We start from the raw sequence: 25,208 nt of genomic DNA, 5'->3' as shown, positions 1-25,208 counted from the left end.
TTGCCTAGGACTCTCTATGTAGACCATGCTGGCCTTGAACTCACAGAGATCTTCCTGCATCTGCCTTGCAAGTAGTAAGGGCACATACCATCATTCCCAGTTTTCCTCCTTATTCTTTAAGACAGGGTCTTCCACTGTTCCTGGAGACTGCAGAAATCCAAAAGACCCTTCAACCTTTGCCTCCCCAGAACTGGGACCATAAGCGAAGGCCGACTTGCTCCATGTTTGATATGGATGATGGGGATTAAACAAAGGTCCCAAACTATGCACTTTACCCACAGGGCTATCTTTCCAGGCTTATATCACATGTGTCTTTAATAATATTTAAAACAACTTGGTTCCATTTTAGATTACAAAAATAATACATGCTCACTGTAAAAAAAATTCAAGCAATACAAATAGTATTAAGGAAAGAACAGAAAAACAAAACAAGAAACTTAATTTCTAACTCTCAAATCTATATTCACACAACTCAAAGGTAACCATAATTTGCTGTTCCATCCAGAATTTCCTTCTGTATTAGGCATCTTTTCATATCTGCACTCAGGATCTACCTTACTTTTTTGGATAAGTGGCATTATTTATTTTGCTAGTTCTACATAGATAAAGAAACAGTTAATCCTTTTTCATTTTAAAGCAGTACAAGAAAATCTTTGCGCACGTTGCTTTGAACACTGAAGAAAATATATCTGTAAAATAAATTCCATGAAGTAGACCCGCTGTGTCAAGCTTTACCTATCTTCAAAGGCATATCAATTTATGTTCCTACTGTGTGGATGAGCTTGTCTTCCCATGTGCTGAACTAGAAAATAACTGTTTTCTTATGACTGGCAAATGGAATATAATGTGTCTGACTGTCTTCTATCTTTCCCTCCAGATTCACCCTGTACTCTTTCTTACCCAGGATGACAATCACAGTGTTGCCTGTAGCTTCCTGCCTGCCAGCTTTAAGAGGGAACAAAGAGAGGACTGGGTAATGAGGTGGACTGATGACTTACCAGCTCGCCGTGTGATGGCTGTGACCCTTAGACACACACACAGCTGCTCAGGAAGCCTGCTTTGTCCCTGTGTCTCAGGCACTGCTTTCCTTCCCTGACCTTCCGGGCACAGAGAAGGTGGTCTGTCTTGCTGGGCCAGGTCCTGCCCTCTCTGGTTTTTTTTCCCACCTATCCCATCTTTGAAAAGGGCAGTGTTCTTGGCAAGCTGATGTAGGTGGGTCTTCTATGTGTTAATTTCATTGGTTAATAAAGAAACTGCCTTGACTTTCTGATAGGGCAGAACTTAGATAGGCGGAGTAGAGAGAACAGAATGCTGGGAAGAAGGGAAGTGAGGCAGACCCTATAGCTCTCCTCTCCAAGATGGACGCAGGTTAAGATCCTTCCCGATAAGCCACTATCTCGAGGTGCTACACAGATTATTAGAAATGGGTTAATCAAGATGTGAGAATTAGCCAAGAAGAGGCTAGATATAATGGGCCAAGCAATGTTTAAAAGAATACAATTTGTGTGTTGTTATTTCGGGTGTAAAGCTAGCCGTGCGGGAGGCGGGCAGGACGAAAAGCAGGCTTGCCCGCCTCCTCTCTACAACAAGTTCTCCTCAAAGTACCCAATTTTCGTTCTCTGATTCCTGGACTTCCATCTCCTAACTTTCCCTCAGCTATGGATGTCCACTCTTCTAACTCCTGGGCTCTAGCTACTCCAGATTCTGTTGCTTCTCTAAATGGTTGAGAGACCTGTTACAATTATGTTCTTCTTAAGGATAGCAGAAAATCATTCATTCAGCATATAAGAACATACTGAACCCCCACTATGTGCTAGACATTGTCTTGTTATAGGCTCTAAAGAGGAGATGGCAGGGTTCCTCAGAGTTAGCGGTGTGGTTAGGGTGTGTGTGTGTGTTGAATGTGTTTCTGGTGCCCATATATGTGTATGTGGAGGGCAGAGGTTGACATGAGATACCTTCTTCTATCACTCCATATTTAAAAAAATTATTAATTTTACACATATGGGTATTTTGTCTGCTGTATGTCTATGCACCATGTGTGTGCCTGCCTGGTGCCTGCGGAGGTCAGAAGAAAGGTGGATCCCCTAGAATTGGAGTTACAGACAATTATGAGCTACCACAACCAGAGAGTCCTGTGAGAAAGCAGTCAGTGCTCTGAACTCCTGAGTCATCTCTCCAGCCAACCCCATTAGTTTGTTTGTTTATTTTTAAGGCAGGGTCTCTCACTTAATCTGAAACTCAACCAACTGGATGGACTAGCTGGCCGGTGGGTCCCTGACGTATGCCTGTCTCCGCTTCCCCGTGCTAGGATTACAGGGGCACATTGCCAAGCCTGATTTACATCCATGCTGGGTATCCAAACTCAAGCCCTCAAGTTTGTGCAGTAAGCATTTTACTGCCCGAGCCATCTCTTCAGCCATGTTCTCATCTCGAGATGTCTGTTCATTTCATTTGCCAATTTACTGATTGGATCATTAGTTTCTTGGTCTATTTTTCGATGTGTCTTTCCAGATTCTAGCTATTAAGCTATCAGATGTATAGCAGGCTCTCCAGGCTGCCTCTTCGAGCGCATGCTTGTTTCCAAGTTTGTGCGATCCCATTTATCAGTTATTGCTATTGTTTCCTGAGCTGTCAGCTACCTTTGGGAAGCCCTGGCTGTGCCTGCATCCTGAGGATCCTTCCTAGCTGTACTTTCAGGCCTTGCACTAAGTCTTTAACACATCTTGAACTTATTTTTTACAGGTGAGAGATAGGAATATAACTTCATTGTTCTACATGTGGATATCGTTTTTCTAAAACCACTTGTTAAAGAGGCTGTCTTTTCTCCAATCACCGTGTGTTTTTGGCGATTCTGTCCAAAATTGGTTGGCTGTAGTTGTATAGATTTACTTTGGGGCACCCTATTCTATTCCATCAGTCTATGTGCTTTTGTTCCAATACCATGATGTTTTTGTGGCTATGGCTCTGCATTATAATTTAAAATTCATTATTTTGATACCTCCAACATTGATATTTCTCAGAAATCCTTTGACTATTTGGGGTCTTAGTGAGTGCTCTGTCATGAAACTTAGGATTGCTTTTTCTTTTTCTTTTCTTTTTTTTTTGGTTTGTCGAGACAGGGTTTCTCTGTAGCTTTGGAGCCTGTCCTGGAACTAGCTCTTGTAGATCAGGGTGGCCTCTGCTTCCCAAGTGCTGGGATTAAAGGTGTGCACCGCCACTGCCTAATGGGATTGATTCTTCCAGTTCTGTAAAGAATGTCTTTGGAATTTTGATGGGGACTGCATTGGATGTGCATTTTGGTAATAGAGCTACTTTCACAATATTAATTCTGCAACTCCACAAATGAAAGAGGTCTTTCCAGTTTTAGTATCATTTATCCATTTTTTTTCTTCAGTGTTTTGAAGTTTTCATTGTGAGACTGGAGAGGTGACTCAGTGGGTAAGAGCATTTGCTGTGAAAACAAGAAGGCCCAAGTTAAATTTCTAGGCCCCAAGTAAAAGCTGTGGATGCGATTCATGCCTGAAGTCCAGTGGTGGTTAGTAAAGACAATCAGATCCAAATGATGAGCTGCAGGTTCAGTGAGACAGTCTCCTCGCATGCACACATGTGCACTCCCAACACACACGTGTGCATACATCATGCACCTAACAAACTCATAAGAGATAACATTTTTATTCTGCAAGTTTTTCATATCATTAGCTTGCTTTATTCCTAGGTATTTCTTATAAATGTGTGATTGGCTTGTTCAACAGGCACTGACCCTCTACTTCACTGCAAGATGTGTAATTTTGTTCATACGATACACAAATCCAGTGATGAAAGAAACATATCTAACCTAGTCATAAAAATCCTGTTCCAATTTTTCAAAACAGGCAGTTCTGACTAAGAAGACATAAAAGAGAATTTGGCGGCAACACCGTGAAAGGTAATTTTCCCTCCTTTCTTTCTTTTCTTTCTTTCTTCCTCCTCCTTTCTCTCTTTATATGCTCCTTGTCTGGAAAGGAAGTCTGGAAATGCACCAATCTGACAAATATGAGATAACAAGCCAGATTTAGAAGACAGCATGGGAAGACAGCAATGTGAGGGATGGTAAAGATACCAACGACACTGTGGACCTTTCAAATCCACTGCAGGATGATCTACCCCCAGATCTCCCACTATGCAAATAAATAAAACCAAACACAATGTGTTTCTAGTGCATCACCATTATTTGGACTTTGCGTTTCTTGCAGTTGATAAGTCAGTCCACATACTGGGAAGTGGTCTTCAACTTAACAGAGGAAAACAGGGATCACAGTCATGTACTTTCTCTTCAATTAAGACATGAAATCCAGATTTCCTTCTAAGTATTAAGTGATATTAGCAGATATTTGATCAACAGAGGAAATATGCTTTAATTAAATAAAAACATGATAAAAACATAATTTATCATTAAAATAACAGATGTTGTGATGGTCACTGTTAGGTGTAAACTTGATGGGTTAAGGGACACCTAGAGAACTGGTAAATCATTATTTATGGCATATATATTAAGGCATATATATATATATATATATATATAAGGAGACTCATATTTAAATTAGTGGTCTTACTAAAACCACCAGGCACCATCCTTTTAAAAAAAATTCTTTATTGAATTTTTGGAGGTTTCCCATCATGCATCCCAATTATGTTCACCTCCCAATCCCCCATATCTCCCCTCACCCCTGGTGTACCGCCTCCCACAAAATAAAACAAAAAAGGTAACCAAGCAAGCAAACAAAAGCAGCAACAAAAAAAAAACCCAATAAACCAAAACAGAACAAAACCCATACCAGGTACAGAAAATCTCTGCATTCCTCTCCTGCCTCTCCATCACTTCTTCGTTTGTCCTGGTGGCTCTGGAGGCTTCAATGTGTCGTATAGTACACTTTTGTCCCATCAGCTTGACTGAAGGATGCTCACTGCAATGAGCCACTGGTCTGGTTCAAGGCCTCCGGTTTTTGGTACACCATCCTCACTGGGTCCTCACCAGAGCTCCTCTGGGATATCCTGTGGCCACCGGAATCTTGGAGATCTTGCAGGTATCGTTCCACAGGACCAGCCCCTTCATGACCTCCAGCAGGACCCAGATGGGGTAGATGCTAGGGTGGGTCAACCCAAGGACCAGTTGTGAGTCTGGGTGTTAGCCAGGCAGGTCAGGTAGTCACTGGGGTCACCTGCCTTGAGTGTGATGGTGCAGATAGTCACCGGGGTCACCTGTGCAGAGAGTCACTGGTGGTGGCCTCAGCTCCCCTATATGCATACCCTCAGGGTAGGTTCATCCTCTCCTGTGGTGAGGGGTGGGGCCCCACTTTCCCGAGTGTGGGGGTGGGGTGAGGAAGCTCTCTTGCTGTAGTGGCCAGCAAGACACAAGGCCAGCTTTCCCAGGACAGCGAAGGACAGGGCTGGCTCAGCATAGTCCTCTGATTTCACCTGTCATGATTCCTAAGGTCTCCTGAAGTGACATGGGCGGGCCATAGATATTAACATAGACCCCACCTGTGGCTTGACCATGGACCCAGACATGGTCCTTAGCAGCAGCCTGGGCTGGGAGGACATCCTGGCTCTGGGTGGAAGGAATGGGCACTCAGGTGGGAATGGTTCTGACAGTCGTGTGGCTGCCAAACATCACCAAGGCCTCAGCATGCAGCCCCAATCCCCAGGCATCATCCAATATGTGTATGGTCTGAGTAGAAGAAGACAGCGGGAAGAATGCTCTTCTACACTGGAGTCTGGACAATCATCCCCTGCCTGAAGACATCAGGATGACAGTTTCTCAGGAGTTTAAATCTGACCTGAGTGGCGCTATTGGTATCTCTGGTTCTCAGGTCTTTTCGGCTGAAAATGAATCATTGCGTCAGCCGCTTGGTTCTCCAATGTGCAGATTGGGACTTTATGGTTTCGATGAACTATGATCCAAATCCTATAACAAGTGTCTCTGGGTCATCCATCATCGGTCTGTATGTGTGTGTATACCCTATTGATTCCACTTCTCTAGAGAACACTGACTGCACTGTAATATTTAGAGTGATTACTATCTTAACCAGATTAAAATCAATTATTAAGACTTGAAATCTTCAAATGGAGAGAGTTTTTTGGACCATTTGTGAGGAAGAGAGCTTTTTTGTTTTGTTTTGTTTTTGTTTTTTTGAGGCAGGGTTACCTCTGTATATTTGGAGCCTGTCCAGGAACTAGCTCTTGTAGACCCAGGCTAGCCTTGAACTCACAGGGATCCGCCTGCCTCTGCCTCCCAAGTGCTGAGATTAAAGGCCTGTGCCACCACCGCCCAGCTTGAGGGAGAGAGCCTTTAACATAGCTCTAGGTATTGTTTCTGTCAGCTCCAGGCACGTCAGAGTCTTCCCCAATTCCAAGCAGCTTCAGTTTAATTTCTCTGAAAAGAAGGCAATTTCCTTTTACAAGTGTGGCTGTCCCAAATACCTTGGGTGCTGTTTTTATCCTAGCTGGCACCCACCAAGAGTCACGAAATGAGGTAGCTCATTTAGAATATTTTCTTCATGGTTGTTCTGTTTCCCCATTCAGGAAAAAGATTATTGGTTACCATGGCAATCAGCTTCCACAGCATTCCATGCTAAGTAACTACACAGGTGCAGCTTTACTCTACATTCTTTACTGTAGGTCCCTGAAGATCGGTATGGTTTCCCAGCCTGCTCTCTGTGGCTGCTGCTAAAATGTCCAACAAAACAAAGTCAAGCCTGATCATTTTTGAAAGGCACTACATTCCCATGAATGTTAAAAACAAAACAAAACAGACTGCACATCAATTTCCTGTAATTGGGGTTATTATGATCAATTCCCCTATTATAGTCAGGCACCTAACTGAAAACCTTCTGGAACCTTCCTTTTCAAGCCTAGGAATGTATTTCTCTGACCATACTTGGAAATTCAGCAATGAGATTACAATAAAATCAAAGCAAGGGGAATGCCATGAGATTATTTGCCATGCTCTACAACATAGCTTTCCGGTGGGTAATTCTTAACTCTCTCTCCCTCAACAACTCACAAACCACTCTAAAGAACAAAAACCAAGTATGGACACTCTCAGATGAATAACTGTCTGAAGACTTTGCCTTGGAGGAAAAGGGAAACACCTATATTCCCACTCTTGAGCTGCTTTATACTAATTTAATTGAGAGTCCTTTGAAAAGACTTTTCAACTACTCTAGTTCTATTGAGAACGAGACTGGTAACAATAATAAAAGATGGCTTTACACAAGCCAGTTCGGCTTAATGATGGCCTTGGTGTGCTAAATCATGGAGCATGTGGACTGAGACTTTTAGCGTCCACTAGAAAAAAATTTCCAATTTTTTATTCTTTTCTTAACATTACTGTAGCCTTTGCTGGTCACTTAGTTTCTTAATAATCATTTGTCTCGAGCTAGTGGGATTTCTATGTACTGTCTATGTATTATGTCTGCTTATGACTTTATTTGAAGTGCAGTGGTGCTTTGTGATTAAAAATAGGATACTCCAAAGGGATTTGCTATTACCTAATGTTAGTCAATTAAAAATAAATTCTGGCTTTAACTCCTTTTTCTGCAATTTTTTTCTAGCTCATGAATGACTTTTCATTAAAAAAGACCCATTTCATGACACATCTATGAACATCCCATTGGAGGCTACCATCTCCTGCTAAGGGCATGGAAGTAAACTCAGAAACTGAAACAGATGCCTTCGCCCACAGATTCTAAAATCAGAGGGTATTCATAAACCGCCCCACAAATTTGGGAGCAGAGTGGGAAACAGGAACTGTTAAAAACTGAAATGTTACTGAAGTACTTTCTTCCTCTTCCGGTGAGAGAAATGCATTCCTTTCTAGGAAGTTCAGTTCTTACTTAACAAATCCGTAAATTAGAATTGGAATTCATGGCATAACAGCTCATTTAGGGGAAAAGATAGTTAGTTATTAATAGATGAAAAGCCCTATAATGGTTCTCCAATGCCTCTCAAAAGTGTACAGGAATTGTAACAAAGGAGGGGGGAAAAGGCATTTATTTTTCTGAGGACATGTTTCATATCACATGTTTCAAGGTTTTACTTACAGCTTTGGTTACATACTATACACACACACACACACAAGTACTTCTTGGTATGTGAATCACACACAAATGGGAAAGAAAAGAATTGGCCAACTGTAGTTAGAATTGACTAGAAGAAGCTGAAATGATCACATACATTTTGAGTAATTATATCACAGTGAACCCTCAGATTTTACAAAAATGTGCTCTCTGTCAGCTGACAAGAGGCAGCTGTGAGGACTCCCTGCCCCTGTGGGAAACAGACACTGAGGAAGCGTCCCTAAGCTAAAGCACAGAAGCAGCTGACTGCCGTCTCAGCAGGTGGGCAACAATCGGTTTGGTAACGAATACAAACAGGAGGAAGTTGTGCTCATAAGCTTAAATGAGGTGCTGAAAACGGCAAAATAAGAGTTAATTAACACTGAGAGAAAGACCCAGAAAGGGAAAATTAGTTCAGAAGGAAATGGTTTTTAAAGGTTTTTGTTGTTGTTCTTTTAGCATTTTAGAGAGTAATAACAATTTGCATTCTAACTTGCAGGGATCAGTGATGACAGTATTTGAAAAATGGCAGTATCATTGCTTTAGTATTTTATCTTTAAGTAAAAAACTCAATTTGTCTGAAATGTACCAGCTTCTATCAGTATGACGACAATACATATCAGACAAACTGGCAAGCAGATATTTGTTTTTCATTAAGCTTTCATCATAATGTTTAAGAAACGAATAACCCTTTGTCACCACACAAGTGTAGGTTCAGAGTTGAGATCCCCAGCATCCACATAACTGCTGAGGTGGATGGCATCCTACCCGTAATTCCAGTACTGGAAAGGCAGAGACCGGATGCTCAGAGTATGCTGGCTACTTAGATTAGCCCTACTGATGAGCTCTGTGTTCAACTGAGAGAGACCCTCCCTCAATCAGTAAGGTGGACAGCAATTGAGGAAGACCCCTGACATTAAACCTATGGCCTCTACTCTTGTCATGCATACATGTGCTTGCACACACATACATACACTTGCACACACACACACACAACAAATATATACTTGTGTGAAAAAACAGCGTTTTTAATAATTCAAACTTAAAGCAAGATCATAATTTTATAATGTGAAGAGAAATGACCACATAGTCTGATAAGTTACAAATTGGTTCTGTTTTTGCTGGTGTTTTTAAATCTTGGGTTCCAAACTCAAGCAAGAAAATGTCAATTGTCAATGCAGAACAAACAAAACAACAACAACAACAAAAAACAAACCAAAATTGTTCCTTAATTCAGAATCATGTGTAAACATTAAAAACACGTATTAAAAACTAGATGTAGTAGGAAAGCAGTGACACACCTGTAATTGCGTTGCGCAGAGGGGATTGGGAGTTCAAGGTCAGTCTGTGCTAAATACTGAGACCCTGTCTCAATCAAAACAAAAACCCACTACTCCGGGCAGAGTTTATAGAACTTTAGCTGATTTTATTTTGAACTGCATTGGTATTGACTTATAATTTTTCTAAGCACAGCTTCATGGTTTGGAAATACGATTATGTCCTGAATTTTCCAGGTCACTTCAGGTTTTGAATATTCCTTTTAATGTCAAATGACTTTTGTTTGTAAAATATGGTCACTGAATTTATAGAGTCACTGTCATAAAAGTAAAGTAGTAAAGGTCTTTAGCAGTGTGTAGCAATTCTATTTCTGGGCCATGATTGTCGAGTTAAATCAAATAAAAGTTAAGTTTAGCCTGTGAATCTACCTAATCAAAGGGTATCTTAGGATAATGAGGGCATTTTAAAACTTTATGATTTTAAAAAACACGGTTTTCACATATATAGCTATAAAGTTATGGACGGCTAATCATCCTTGCCATATAGAAAAAGAAGACGTACTTGAGAGTTATCGTGCTAATGTATATTTCTGTTAATTAAAAAGGATTGGGTGACAGGTCTTTGTTTCCAGACTGTAATTGATATTCCTGGTAGGTCAGAACTGAAGGGATTCATTGGCATTTGCGAAACTGCAGAACGATAATTATCTGAGGGATCTAACTTGTACTTTAATGAATTGGCAGAACCATGGCTAGGTTGCGAACGGCAACATTTGGAACATTTGGGAGCTCCCCTCAGCTTTAATTACTATCCTTTGTAACAGGAGGTTTGTTCCTAACGCCACTTTTTTTTTTTTTTAGAGAAGTTCATGCCTTCAGGAGGCGGGAAGTTCAGAATGGTTATTTATGATTCCTAAAATTAACGGTGATGTTCCCCAAGTCTACCAGTAGTGATCACTCTCCGTCCCACGTTTCCCTGCAGGTTGGGATGTGAGCAGCCCGGGGATGCTGCGGCGAACCCACTGGGAGAAGGAGACAGGACATTACCGGCGACACTTCGGCACGGTTGCTATGAGTGATTCACTCGCGTTTGGCACATTTGTGCCAAGGAAACCTCCTTCCGCCGCCTTCTCTGAGCTCTCCTCCGACTTTCTCCAGCGCGTTAGCCTTTAAGGAAAAGCTAGAGCAGGTGGGCACACAGCCGCTCGCCCAGCCCTCCACCCGCTGCTCCTTTCCCTAATTTAGCAGTACTTCCGGCCGCGTGACATCATCCCCCGCACAGGGTGACGTGAGCGGAGGGTGACGTGTGTGCGGCGAGGAGCGCGCTGACGTTGCTATTTAAAGGTCCTCCTGCGGGGAGGATGGAGACACAGCGCGAGCACCCGGCGTGCGGAGCGGAAGAGGCCGTGGCGCTCCCGAGCCAGCGCTGGAGCCGAGCGCGCTGCCTGTCCGCCGCTGGCCGCTAGGGGAGGGGAAGGAATAAGGGACGGACCGACGGACCGGCCGGCTAATCCCCTCCGGGCTTGTCCCTCCCAGCCCTGCTCCGAGCCCGGGCCCCGCCTCCGCCGCGCCCCACCTCCTCCGCCGGCCTGCGGCGGCGGCGGCGCTCCGCCCCTCGAGCCGGGAGGGCCGCGCTCCCGGCCCCGCCCCGCCCCGCCCCCTCTCCCGCTCGCCCGCCGTGCTCGCCTCACGCCGGCGGCGCGGACCGGGAAGCAGCGCCCTGGGCTGCGCTCGGTTCGGAGGCGCTCTGTGGAGGCTGTGGCAGCGACGGGCGCCAGGCCGCCCCGGGGCCGGCGGAGGCGGCCGCTGAGGGGAGCGTGAAGAGGCAGCGGCGGCCCGGGGAATGTGAGGCGGCACGGAGCGGGAGAGACGAGCCGGGGTGGGAGCGCGAGCCGCGGCTGCCGTGCCTCGGACGAGCCGCGTGCCTCTCTCGCCTCAGCGCGCGGCCGCCAGGAGCTGGGGGCTGGGTGCCGGGGACCGCGCGGGGCTGGGTTCTCTGATTCATTCATTCTCCGCCGTCTGGAGCCCGAGGCCGCCGGTGCTGCGAGGAGAGGCGGGAAGAGGGGGCGGCCGCGAGCGGGGCTCCATTGTGCTCGGCGGGGGCCGGGAAGCCGAGGGAGGTGGGCTTGGGCCCCCTGCGCTGCTCCCCGGCGGCCGCTGCGCCCCCAGCTAAGCGCCAGCCTGGAAATGGCTCCGCTGATGCTCTTCGAGAGAACGAATCGATCCTTCCCAGCCTTCTCTGCCTGCTCTCCACCTCCTCTCTGCTCCGAGTCTTAGGAGGACGAACAGTGAAAGGACGGATTCCGATGTGGTGTGCCGTGCACATCGCGAGCGGCCGGGCTTTGCACTTCGAGATTTTTTCTATATAATTTTTTTTTTAATGTCAGCGAAGGGAGACAGGGGCATTGCTGCCTGTAGGATTTTTTATTAAAGTGTACGTCGCGTTGGGTTGCACGCTCCACCCCTAGGGACCTGGTGTGGTGAAATTTGAACCCACCGCCTTAGCCCTGAGAAGGCCGAGTTACCTGGCTCCCTGGAGTGGCGAGGGGGACGTGAGCGAAATGACCAGCGAACTCATTTTTTATAAGACTCGGTGAAGCTGGGTTTTGCGTTTTCCTTTATGCACACACGGATTTTGTGGAATAGTTGAGTGCCGTATTCTCCGCGCAACCTTTTCAAATTCCAAATAAGCAAATGTTTGAACGTTTTGGTATCGGCGCGAGTGAAATCTTTTTGCCGACAAGAACTAACTGAACAGCCAGCATCGTTGAGTTACCTCCGGAAAAGATCTCGGGGGTTGAAAAGCAACTGCAAAATAACAGACGGAGAAAATTCCTTGGAAGTTATTTTTGTAGAAACTTCAGAGCAAGTTTTCATTGGGCAAAATGGGGTAAGAATTTTGTGCTTATCACAGCTTTAAATCTGTTTGTGCGTGTGTGCTGCTGAGCGGTGGGGGTGGCTGCTTTTAAATACTCCCCCTTGCTCAACGGGTACTACTTTAAAATGGAGATTATATTTATGTTGTTGTAGAGCGACACCAGAGGTCCTAATTAGAACGTGTAATTTGTTACAGTCTTATTAATGATTTGTATGAAGAGAATGCGCTGGTCTACCCTGTACCTCTTCATTGGTCAAACCGCTGTGTAGGTTACCAAAATCTTGCCATCTTAGGTTTGGTTGACCTGGTATCGTTCGAAGAGAAGAGTTGCATTCCTCCAGGACTTTGTAGAAATGATCAGTTGCACAAAGGGACGATTGTAATGAGTAGTTAGACTACAGTCCTTGAAACGGATCCCTCGTAAGTTGTTGCCCTCGCTGTGCCCGGTGTTTTATCCTTGAACACCCGAAGCTGAGTGTACAGCGTTAGCTTACTGGGCATTTAAACGAAAATCTCCGCGTCTCACTATTGCGGTCTCCACGGTGCGGTCGCTGGAGAGAGCAAGCTTTTGCTTAAAGGGACTTGTTCACTTTTTCTGCTTTTCTCTTTTAAGCTCAGACCTTTAGCTGGTGTCAGCAGTGTCAGATTTACATCCTCAACATAAGCCAGTCGAGAGTGCCTTTTCCAAACTTTCAGTTCTAAATACTGCAGCTTAATAAACTGCGAGGAGCTCCTCTTTATTTAAGCTGGAAACCCGTTTTACGGGAGTGGTGATCTATTCATTTCTTTAGGGAATTGTTAGTGCTGTCTCTGAATTCTTCCCGTGGTCGAATTAATACCGATAAATATGTAGTTGAGGGACAAGGTTTGGAATGATGGATTTTTGGAATGATGGCTTATTAGGAGCACACACTTTAAAGTTCTTGTAGTTTCTTTTTGTTCTGGCAATTGAGATTTGAAGTTTATTAGCTTATACAACTTTGAAAATGTAGAACATGTGTCACAGGAGTCCTTCCTCAGATATTAATTATAGGTTGGTAATTACGTTTAATACTTAAATGACAAGGATAAGAATGTAATTAAAATACCTTACTCTATTTCTGGTGCTGTTAATAGCTTAAATTGCTTAACCTTTATGTACTGTATTCTTATCTGTAAAATAAGGAGTATAAATCAACCTGTAAAAATGATTTTTTTCTCCTTTCCTTATTTAATAGTCAGTTGTTGACTTTTTTCTTCTAAACTGTTGAAGCACTTAAGCTAGAAAATAATGGTGTTTGAAAATGTTTTGAATCATTTGCACCAGTTTTAAATGAGAGAATACTAAAAAGAATATTAATATTGGCTTCCCTTGATTATATGTAGCGCCACGTTTAAAATGTGTTGTAAAGTCATGTTGGAGTGTCACGTGCACTCGCAGCTACACACAAAATCAAGTGGCAGTTTTTCATCCAGAAGACTGAATTCTCCAGACTGGAGTGGCAGCGGTGTGAAGAGAATCAGTTTCCTGTGTCTCTCATATTACGTGAATGTCCACTGTTTTATCAAGTGAAGACTGAGATTAATTTAATACTAAAGGAGATTAGTGTTTGGAATATGAATCTAAGCTACTTACATGAAACACATTTGGACACTTAGCATAATTTGTTTATAAACAACTCACTAGCCTTTTTGTTAGAAGTATTTTAAGGGGCTGGAGGGATGGCTCAGGGGTTAAGAGCACTTGTGCTCTTTCAGAGGACCTGGGTTTAATTCCCAGCACCCACATGGTGGTTCACAACCCTCTGTAACTCCAGTTCCCAGATCTGATACCGTTTTTTGACTACTGCAGGTGCCAGACTTGCAAGTGGTGCACATACATACATACAGGCAGACAAAACACTGAAACACTTGAAGTAAAATTTAAAAAAGGAGTAAAATAAAATTTTAAAAATGACTGTAATAGAGTTCTGATTGGTGAGTAATATAATTTGAGTTTGTGCCTCCAAAATTTTGGTGCCAAAACTTCATGGCCAATGTGATGATAACTAGTATTACGAGGTCTAGAAAGAAGGGATGGAGATACGGCTCAGCAGTTAAGAGCACATACTTTTATTTTCCCAACAACCTGTTTTGGGGATGTGGCCCTTTCTTATTGAGGGTGATTTGGCTTATCTGCACTGTTGAAAGAGAAAGGGTTGATGGCAGTAGACAAGAATGTCCTCCAGCAAAGGCATCTGCCGAAGTGTCTACCCTTTGTAAGCGAATAAGCATAGCCATCTGGGCCTTTTTGAAACAGAAGTTCGTATTATATGACCTTTAAAGTTTTCCCAGGCAGTCCTAAATTACCTTACTAAAACGAATATCCAAAATTTCATGTGGTTAAGGAAGCTTATGTATTGCAGATGGATTTTTGATGAATGTTATAATATGATTTACATAAGCTTTAATTGTGGGTTACAATTAAGGCGTAAAGGAATTATTTTCTTAAACTAAAATAAATGATTAGGCAGGAAAAATGACTCCTGGAATGCTAGTTTATGAACTGTGGAAAAGGAAAAGAACAGCTGAAACCAACAGTTGGCAGAGTCTGTCAAAGTTGCACGCACTGTTTTTAATTGGAGTGAGGTCAGCTCAAGGATGGCTGTGTAAAAATAGGTATGGCAGACACCTTACAAATAAAGACAATTGTATGTGTGAAATGAAGCCCATGAGAAGCTTGAGTCTCAATGAGGAATACCTGTAAGTTTGTGCACCCCAGGAGCATACCATAATGTTCTTGGTGAGTCTGGAACTCTTTCAGAATACTGGAGAAGGCAACCGATAGCAAGCCACTCCAGCCAGTTATTTTGAGCTACCTTTTGTTTTTACTTACTGCAGTAATGCCTGACTTTATTAAGAGATAGTTATGTACAGAATGGGGGTTTCCCATTCCCTACTAATGGGTGAGGAGATTTTTGTTTGTTTTTCCGATATCTACCCTACTTTGCAAACTTTGAGCCTTTTCTTTTTGCCTTGAACTCTTAAAGAAAAAGAATGGAAGTGGGTGCTGCTACATTGTTACCTGGAGTCTTTGCTGAAGGATGAAAAACTGCCTCTTGTTTTACTTAAGGCTCTAGGGGTGGTAGCAGACATGTGGAAATGTTCATCTGCCTGTCACGATCGCAGTGCACTTTGTAAAGACAACCATCTGACCTGTCCTAACAATTTAAGTCCTTAGTTTTTGTTAATTTTTCCAAACGTTCAGCACCAATTATATGGCATGAATCAGCTGAGTACTGTTGAAGAGTCAGTGAAGTGTGCTGAAGCCTGGTTAAAGTAGATGTGAGGTGATGAAGGAGCAGTTAAGCAGTATGTGTGTGAGGGGACATTTGCGCTGTAGGAAGGATAACACGACTTTGGAGCCGGTGATGTTAAATATTAAATACTAAAAGGTGAGTTCAGGTAGGCCTTTAGATAAATGAGAGAGCATTTAGACAGAACAGTGGTGGACAGAACCACTGCATAAAAGCCTTGCTCGCATGGACTCCTTTGGATATAGAGTGAATCTCCAGAACTGTATCCAGAATCAAGTGAGCCAATGAAAGCTGGGCTGTGCAATAGACTGGGCTTGAAAACTCAAGAGATGTGACCCAGCCTGATGTGGCATGCTGTACATATCTAGTCCTTGGAAAGCTGAGGCAGGAGGATCTGGAGTTGGAGGCCAGCCTGGGTTATAGGAAGAACCTGCCTAAAAAACAAATAAACAAAACAAAAAAACAGACAAATGTAAAAATATACCCTGGCAGCATACATTTTTATACTGTGATGTAGTACTCTCACATTTAAAATGATAAAAAACACAAAATAACATTCTTACTTTATTTGATACAGTCTGATAGTTTCTATTCAATTATATTCCATTTAATTTTCAAGAAGTAATAGTGAAGATCAACACTATCAACACAGGATTTAACAAGCCTGTGATAGTGACTGGCAATTTGAAAAAAAAAAAATTGTTCTTGGTGGTCTGATAGGAACCATTTCGGGACTGTAGAAACACTAAGGTAAAACAATGAACTCTGCTGGGTAAAGGAAGTGAATAATGAACAGCCCGGAAAGTTCCAGCGTAGAGAGGGAGTGGTTGAGTAATGTGTCACGGCCGAAAGAATCAGGCTGTGGAACTGGGAGTTTTCAAGAACGGAGGTAGTAATGTGGGAACCTGCATGGTGTGCTCAGAGAGGAGTAGGCACTCATACTCGGGGGAGCTGTGAATGAATGAACTGGAGCGTCAACAAGAGAACTGTCCTTGTTCTTACCTTGCTGGCTGATGTTCCTGCAGTCAAGATTAAAAGGCATTAACTTGTCAAAAGATCAGATCTCTGTTCTGCCATTTGAGTTTTCTCTTTGTCTTGGATATTGCTAATGGAATAGAAGAACAGGAAAATGAATTCCAGATATTTCGAATTATCTGGATTCATCAGTTTAAGTGACGTTTTAAGTAGCCCTCGTATGTTTGGTTAGGACCTGTCTAGTCAGATGTAATGTGCGGGCTTCTGTTTGTGTCGCTTGTTTTTAATATCTTACGATTTGCTCACACACTTTGTGGTGAGAGTGCAATTTACAAGATACATTATGTTGTTGAAGAAACAAGATTTCCTGGAGGTCAGAAAGACTTTTTTTTTTTTAATGAGTGATTTTAAGGTATTGTAAGAGTTCAAGTTAATTACAGAAGAATTTGTATGTAATAAGGTAATTTTAGGTAGGCTTAATCTGTGTACAAGAATTGAGAACGAAACAAAAAAAATGAGATCTGTTTTTCCTTGAGACATAGGACCTTGCTAAGTAGCTGTGATTGGCTATCCCAGGGTATTGGCATTACAGGTGTGTAAAACCACATCCCATAAAGCCTTTAACCCTTCCTGAACGGTATTATAGGAGTATAGATGAAACTCAACAGCAAAAACCCAGTCAACAGTATATGAATAAAATTGTGTATCTAGAATCTTTCTTTTAGGTCAAAAAAATCTTAAAATTTACAGAACATTTTCTCCTTACTTCAACACCCTCCTCCTTTCCTTCCTCTTCCCTCCCTCTCTCTTCTCAAGCCTCCTTCTGTATGAGAGAGGTTTATCACGTGGCCTGGAACTCATGATCCCTACCTTGAGTGTCAGGAGCGTGCTACTGCCCCCACTTGACTTTATGTTCTTAATTTAGCAGTTCATACTTATCGATAGCCTTCCCTGTCCTTGTAAATCACGCGTGGTGGTCGATTCTGTGTTCCCAAGTGTCCAAGGAAGGAGGGGGGAGGGCACGGGACTAACTCTTGTTCCTTGTTTTTGTTTCTTAAATAGTTTTGAGAAAAGAGGATCAAGTAATTGGCATATATATCTTTTTAATACTTTGACTTTTTCTTTTACTTTCATTTTATTTTTTTATCTTGTTTTTAAACTTTCCAGACATCTATAAGAATGGATCTTAAATCCATTATGGCCTTTGTTTAGCAAAAATAATTTTTAACTCATAAAACTGAATTTTATTTATACTTTTCTCTTTAATGTAGGCTGATCAATTTTTTCTCATTGTTTTTTATTAGAGATTAAAATTGTGAAATCTAGAAAATGTCTAATCATTGTTTTATCCTTACAATGTGGTCAACCCTTGCAGTTTTTCCAGCTTTTGAAAAATCATCTTAATCTCTGTGAAAACTAATATTACTATAAAATTAACTCTGCCCAAGGAGTATCTTTTTGTGAATGTGTGTGTGTTTGTATGTATGTATGTTTGCACATATTCAGGAAAGGTGTATGTCTGGGTGCAGGTAGTTGTGTGCTAGTGTGTTTGTGGAGGCCTGAGATTGATATCAGTGTCTTCCTTGATAGCTCTCCACCTTAGACCACAGCAGGGTCTCTTGCTGAACCCGGAGCTTATAGTCTAGTTAGCCCGCTTGCTTTGAGGATTCCCTGTCTACTTGTTCCTTCCCAGGTTCTGGGATTATCCCACCCACCTGGTTTTTACGTGGGTTTTGGGGACTCAACATCACACTGGGCCTTACATTTGCTAGGCAAGCCTTTAACCCCCCGGAGCCATCTTCCTAGCTCTGGATATTTTCTTTTTTTTTTTTTTTTTTTTTTTTTTGGTTTTTCAAGACAGGGTTTCTCTGTGGTTTTGGAGCCTGTCCTGGAACTAGCTCTTGTAGACCAGGCTGGTCTCGAACTCACAGAGATCCGCCTGCCTCTGCCTCCCGAGTGCTGGGATTAAAGGCGTGCGCCACCACCGCCCGGCTGGATATTTTCTTTCAGTATTCTGTAGAACATGAAGAGCTCTCTCACATTCTTTGAAATGAAAGGGTTAGTACCAAGTCCTAAAATAGAAAGGTTGTGAGAATTGACAGCTTTTTGTAAAACTGCCAAACAAGAATTAGAATGGAAGTGAAATCAAAAAGCTGTGTTTTCATTACTGTATAGAAAAAAGCAGATTTCATTACTGTATAGAGTTAAAGTCATTGTTACCATGTCTTCAGTCTAATGGCATATCTGGATCCACGTGGTCACACTGCAGAGTCCAAAAGACCGTGAAAGAGATTGTCCTTGATTTTATCATAGAAGGACTTGTTCCTAGTTCCACATTGTTTTTGGTTGTTGAGTCTTAATAAAGTAGTGCTCAAATGTCCTGGGAGTATAGCTCAGTGTTGGAGCATCTTGCCCGGCAAGCTGAGTCCTGGACTCAGGAGATAGGGCGACGGAAGCCTTAACTCTGACAGGTATTTTCATGACTAAAAGTGCTTTGTGCTTCACAATGAGTTTGTGACACCGCACCATACTGTAAAATCAGCTGAAAGAATTGAGTGAATTAAGTCCCATTTTTAGTATACAGGAAAATCCTGATTTCTAGTAATTTGGTTATGTTAGTTACTTTTTTTAATGTAGGTAGATTGTTAGATTCTGTTTTGTGCTTAAGTATGCCTCAGGTTTACTTGAGAACTTATTATTGCTTTCCTGTTTTTCTTTAATGTTTGTGAGAAGTCTCAGTTATTCTGTAAGGTACCTCTGTGATTTGGAATTTTCATCTCTGGTACTTTCAGTTTTTCCTATTAGGCTCTTAATGATGATCACTAGTAAATTATCTTGAATGGAATTAACTATCAAAGATCTCAATATTTCTACTTAGAAAATGTTACCGTGCCCTCCAATATTCCTAAACTTAGGACAGTTACTTTGACCTACCATTCCTTTAGCTTTTTGTGTGCTGCTTTCTTGTGTGTTCTCTTGTAAAGTGCTGTTGTTTCCTATCTGACTCTGCTGTTTCAAATGTCTGTCTTTTGAATTTTAACATTGAAATGTGTGTGGTTTGCTTAATTGTCCTGCCAGCTTCTATCATACTTAATAAGGACTCTACCTACTCTCGGTATTACCAGGGATCACTGTATAGGTTCAACTGAGAAGAGGTTACACACCTTTAGCCCCAACACTAAAGAGGCAGATCTCTGAGTTCAAGGCCAGCCTGGTCTATAGAGCAAGTTCCAAGAGTACAAAGAGAAACTTTTACTCAAAACAATAACGAAAAACTGAGTGAAAAGACTCTCGTTACTTTTTAACCCAACTTTCTTAAGATGTTTTGTTGATTAAAAAAGCAAAAATAGTTCTAGATCTTGCAGGATGCCCATTTATATTCTCTGCTGATAATAATAATAGATATTATTTTGTTAAATCTCTGACAAGTTCGTGCATGTATGCTATGTATTCTGAATATATTCGCCCCATTGCCCTCTCCTGTATCCTTCCTTCCCAACTAATTTCCTCCTGCTTTCATGTGTTATTTGTGTGTGTGGTGTCCTGCAACCATAAAATTATTTTTGTTGCTATTTCATAATTTTAATTTTGCTGCTGTTATGAATCATAATACCAATAGTTTTGGAGATAAAGGTTTGTCAAAGGTGTCGCGACTCATAGGTTGAGAACCACCTTTCTAGCACTGACCACAGTTTTTGCTTCTCTGTCCTCGATGTCTTCTGAGTCTTGGAGGGGATGATATAGATGTCCAGTTAAGCGTTGAACATTCAACAGTCACTTATTTTCAGCATTTGACCAGTTAAGAGTCTCTGTGTTGAAAGCCAGCCGCTGTAAAAGGAAGCTTCTCTAGCCAAGGCGGATTGCAGTGTTAATCTAAGGCTGTAACTACAAACATTTAGAATGCAGTTTGGTTACGTATCTATTTAGCTTAATCTACAGAATTGTAATTGTGGTTTTTCATTTCTTATTTTGTTAAATATTTGTGTATACATTACTATTTCAATGTTAATGTAGGGTAAAGATATTAATGACAGTGTTACTGTCTAATTTTATTTTGTAACAAATTAGAGTATTCTGAGTAATCAGTATTTAATCTGTAGGTGAAGTTACAGACTTTTAATGTGGCAGGAAGCTAGTCCAAGAATATTTTTAAAGATGGTAGAGTTTGCCATGATGCAAAAGTATATAATGGAGCTGGAGAGGTGACTCAGTGATCAAGAGCATTAACTTTTCTTCCAAGAGGGTCTGGGTTCTATTCCCAGCACCTACATGGCAGCTCATAGCCACCTATAACTCCAGTTCAGGGGATCTGATGTTTTCTTCTGGCCTCTGGGCACCAGGCATGCACGTAGTACACAAACAGGCATGCAGGCAAACACATAACAAAATACAAAATATACAAGTTTATTTTGGGGATCACATACATAAAGTGTGTGTGTGTGTGTGTGTGTGTACAAAAAAAGAAAAAGATGAGAAAGAGACTTTAAAGCGCTGCCATGTTTCTGGGAAGACCAATTGTGAAAGTTGTTGTCTTTCTGAATTGCTTAGTTTCTCTAAAATGAGTACATTTAAGTTTTAATGTTTTCTCTTAAGATTTAAGAATGAAGGTATTTAAACAATGTTAATGGCTATAGTATAATACTACCACACCCAGTAACTGTTCATACATAAAGTTTTATAGGCATTTGTATCAGTTTTAGCTTCTACATATAAAATCTTAGTTCATTATTTTCAAGATTGACTAAAGAAGTAGTTACTATACTTGTCCAGCAAAAACTGTTTTAAATGTAAGGATTATTGGCAGTTATCAGAATCTTAATGCTATCTGCATCTTTATGGGGAAAAGCTCTAAAGGAATATCTGACTAATGAAACGTTCTACAACTGTGAAATGATAAAGCATGTGTTGAACTTGGAGCCGCTGAGAACTCTTAGTTCAGGGAACCTAAGTGGATGCTCAGTGATTACTTGGAAAACTGTTTTTAATCCTTCATAGTTTTTTTTTAAAGCATTCAAATTTAGTACAAGCTTGGTTATTGGTGGATTCCTTATGCATGTCTTTTGTCTTCCTTTAAGATGATGAAAACCCTGCATTTTACTTTAATGTATTTAAATCTGATAAGTTTTGACATCATTACATGTTTGCTATAGTATTTACACTGTTAACTTTTAATTGAAATTTTTATAAGCTAACCCTCCTTTTAGTTATTGGGCACTTCAGTCTCTGGAATACTTAGGCAGAAGATCTGTGTCTCTGAAGATCTCAGTCTGGTGGGGAGAGGAGGGACACTTGTGATGTCATTTTGGAACATTTCCCCTGTGCTTAAAAGTACAGACCTACAGAGAAACCCTGTCTCGAAAAACCAAAAAAAAAAAAAAAAAAAAAAAAAATATATATAGCATATTGCCGCTCCTGAAAGAAGTGGTCTCTGTGTTACTTGATTTTCTAGCTTGTAAGGAAAAGATGGCCTATACTGTACCAGGTTAAAATTTGTCATTATTCTTAAAAAAAAAAAAAAAAAACCTTTTATTTCATGTGTATGAATGCCTGGCTTCATGTATGCATGCACACCACACACTTAACCTGGTGCCTGTGGAGGCCAGAAGAGGGATCCCTTGGTACAGACTGTTGTGAGCTGCTTGTGGGTTTTGGTAAACAAATCCTCAGGTCTTCTAAGAGCAACACATGTTCTTAAGTGCTGAGCCTTCTCTCTAGCCCCCAGGTTTGTTTTGGAATTACCTCCCAAACTCTAATACAGTCATTAGTTCTTCAGAACAACATGTGATGGTGTAACGTAAAAGGAGTAGAGATTAGCAAGGACTGTGAGAAAGTGAAGAGAACATATACTTCCTAAACACATTGTTTTTAAAATCTTCTAGTCAGGGAAAGATATCTATAGCCTGATTTTTAATTTATTCTGCAAGCTCCCCCCCTTTTATTAAAGCAATTGTAATATGTTAGCTAGGTCATACACAGTTTTGAAATGCATTGCCTCTTGGCTACAACAGGAAGAAGACTAGATCATAGTATGATGCTGGGAGGAATTAATAAAGATTAGTTGTTCTCAATTGTAAGCTCTTATCAGCACCACCTAGAGAGCTTGTTAAAAAGAAAACACAGATTGCTGGGTTTCCTTTACCCTCAGAATTTTATTCAGTGGGTCTGAGTGGCTCACTAATTGTTTTAATGAGTTTGCAGTGAGGCTGCTGCTGGTGTAGGGAACCTTACTGAGGGATGCTGCATTGCACCAGTGAAACTCACAAAAGTGAAAACTTTTGTCTATTCAGAAAGCTTACCTGATTCCTAAAGTGCCTCTGTCTCCCAGTCCCTCCCAGGCTCCTTCCTTAGGCATGACCCACACACTTTAAAGTTAGAAAAACCATGATACAAACTGGGGGCAGGAACACCTAGTTTAGCTGCCGACCTATTCTTTATAAGCTAGAAGATCCAGGACAGCCGGAAACTGATCCCTATGAACCTGATTGTTTTTAGCCACCCTAACCAGGTATGACAATTTCCTATTCAAGGTTTCTGCTTTCTGGCATTTTTAATGTATTGTTTTTAAAACTACTTGAGATGGCATTGACTTCTGAAGTTTTCTGCTTTAGGAGGAAATATGATTTCATTATAAATTACTGATTTTGCTTAGTTTTAAGTCATGTGTCATAAATATTAGGCTTATTGTTGTGTGATTAATAGCAAGATTTTACTGGCTTAAAACAACACCTATTTGTTATCTAGAATTTCTGTGGGCCAAGAGTCTAGGCATTGGCAATTAACTGAATCTTCCTCATAAGGCAATCCAGGTGGAAGCTAGGCTTGGGATTATAGACATTTTCTTTGTATTCCTGTAGTTTTCTTTCTTTTTTTTTTTTTTTAAATGAGCCAAAATTTTTATTTATTCATTTCTTGCACTTGAAGTACTCTTCGATGACATCCTTGGCCTGAGATTCTTTGCCATAGTCCTTAACCACTACACAACTGCAGCCAACTACTTTCCGTGGCTTTCCCTCGCGATCAATCTTACAGAGGCCTACCCACTCCCCGAGTTTCTTGTTGTCATCAACCTTAATTAGGTTGATTTGGTGCTCAGCACAAAGGGCCTCCACCAACTTGACATACATAGGCTCATCACAGTTGGATGCAAGCACACAGAGATGGGCTTGGCGCTTGTCTAAGGCTTTGGCAGCTTCGCGGATGCCACGTGCGAGGCCATCGTGGATGAGGGCGGTCTTCAGCACCTCTTGAAGAGCAGTGTTGACGTCCATTACACCTCCAGCAGCAATGCCTTCCTCGGCCATGGCGGTGGATTACGGGTGAGGCCGAATCTTGAACGCACCCGTGGCTCCGCCTCCGCGCAACTCGGCGGCGGCAGGGGAAAAGTATTCCTGTAGTTTTCAACAGAGTTAATTTCTTTGCTTGCTCTGTCTTTCAGACCAGTCAAGGAGAATCTTTTGATTGGCCATTTACCTGCATAGATCTAGACCACTTAGGATAATAATCTTCTTTTTAATTAATTCATGGTCAGCAAATTTGTGTTTATTATTTGTGTGCATCCCCTACTCAGGTTCACCGACTCTCTAAAGCAGTGGTTCTCAACCTTCCCTTTAATACAGTTCTTCGTGTTGTGGAGACCCCCCCCCCCCGCCCCAGGTTTATGGAGAAAGTGTTCATCAGGGAATGGCCTTGGAGACCATCTTAAAATTGGCACATCATACCAAGTACCCATGGTTCCTTTTTTCCAAGTCTTTAACATTTAAGAATAGCCTTCTGTATTTCTACTCCTATATGGACTGGTACTCTATGCATCCCAGATCTTCCCTTACAATTTTATTTCATTTACCGGGTACTATGCCTTTTGTATTTTAACAACACATCCTTCTCCAATATAATTTCCTGTGAAGGGCTAGATAGAATATAATTTTTTTCAGATGCTATATTATATGTGTGAAATTGTTCTCTCCTAGTTGTTGAGGGTTTTGTAGAAAAACAACTTCCTCTTTTCTCAAGTCCCGCACTTAACTCCGTTTTATCCAGTTTTCAGTGCTGTTGAAACTTGATTGTTTCTCTTCTTGTTTCTTGATGTGTGGTGCTGATGCTCGGGGCTTTCGTGATGATATTTCATGGGGCGTTTTTCCTGAATGCTGTTGTTTATTCATCCGTTTTTTTTTGTTTGTTTGTTTTTGTTTTTTGTTTTTTTTTTTAAGTGCTGTGGATTAACCGAGGGCCTCCCACAGGCTAGGCAAGTGCTCTGCCCCTGAGCTGTATGCCCAGCTCTGCTGTTTGGTTTTACTTTTTAATCACCTGTTCTTCAGTATTTTAGTGGGCAACTCACCTCCCTAAATTTGCAGAGTTCCTTATATTTTTAAGGAATAATTTCCCTCCCTTTCTCCCTACTTCCCAAGCCAAGGTCTTACTCTGTAGCCAATGCTTTAAACTATCCTGCCTCAACTTTCTGAGTGCTGGGATTGTAGCTATGTGCTGCCATGCCTGACTAGAAATATTTTCTTGCCCATTTTCTCTCTGCTCTTTATGAACTGCCTGTTTGCTGGATGATAGACTTTATTCTTGCATGCTATTTTAATTTCTTTAAAGAAGATTAATTGCACACACATAACGCTTAGCATTCTGAGATAAGGTAAGTGTATTTCCCTTTACATTCATGGGGAGAGGGTTTTTGTATTGTTTTTAGGGGACCTGGTTC

The 25,208-nt window shown here is 41.6% G+C and overlaps 2 protein-coding genes across 3 annotated transcripts in view; one reads left to right on the top strand and one right to left on the bottom strand.

Moving 5' to 3' along the window:
- The first annotated feature begins 10,745 nt into the window (after positions 1-10,745).
- Positions 10,746-25,208, top strand: part of Homer1 (homer scaffold protein 1) — a 107,149-nt gene continuing 92,686 nt past the window's right edge. For both annotated transcript variants that reach the window (XM_057789888.1, XM_057789887.1), the window contains exon 1: positions 10,746-12,266. In XM_057789888.1, coding sequence (XP_057645871.1) covers positions 12,262-12,266 — 5 coding nt within the window. In that variant the 5' untranslated portion in view covers positions 10,746-12,261. The remainder of the gene's footprint in view (positions 12,267-25,208) is intronic.
- On the bottom strand, positions 23,383-23,875 carry LOC130887435 (40S ribosomal protein S12). Its single transcript, XM_057789889.1, has one exon. It carries the CDS (start codon positions 23,803-23,805, stop codon positions 23,407-23,409), a length of 399 nt encoding a protein of 132 aa, XP_057645872.1. The 5' UTR covers positions 23,806-23,875; the 3' UTR covers positions 23,383-23,406.

Source organism: Chionomys nivalis, chromosome 15 (genome assembly GCF_950005125.1).
Source record: "Chionomys nivalis chromosome 15, mChiNiv1.1, whole genome shotgun sequence".
Classification (NCBI taxonomy): Eukaryota; Metazoa; Chordata; class Mammalia; order Rodentia; family Cricetidae; genus Chionomys; species Chionomys nivalis.
This window is presented reverse-complemented; position numbering and strand designations above follow the sequence as displayed.

Excerpts from the sequence above, each read along its gene's own strand:
- LOC130887435 (XM_057789889.1), bottom strand. The coding sequence starts at position 23,805 with ATGGCCGAGGAAGGCATTGCTGCTGGAGGTGTAATGGACGTCAACACT.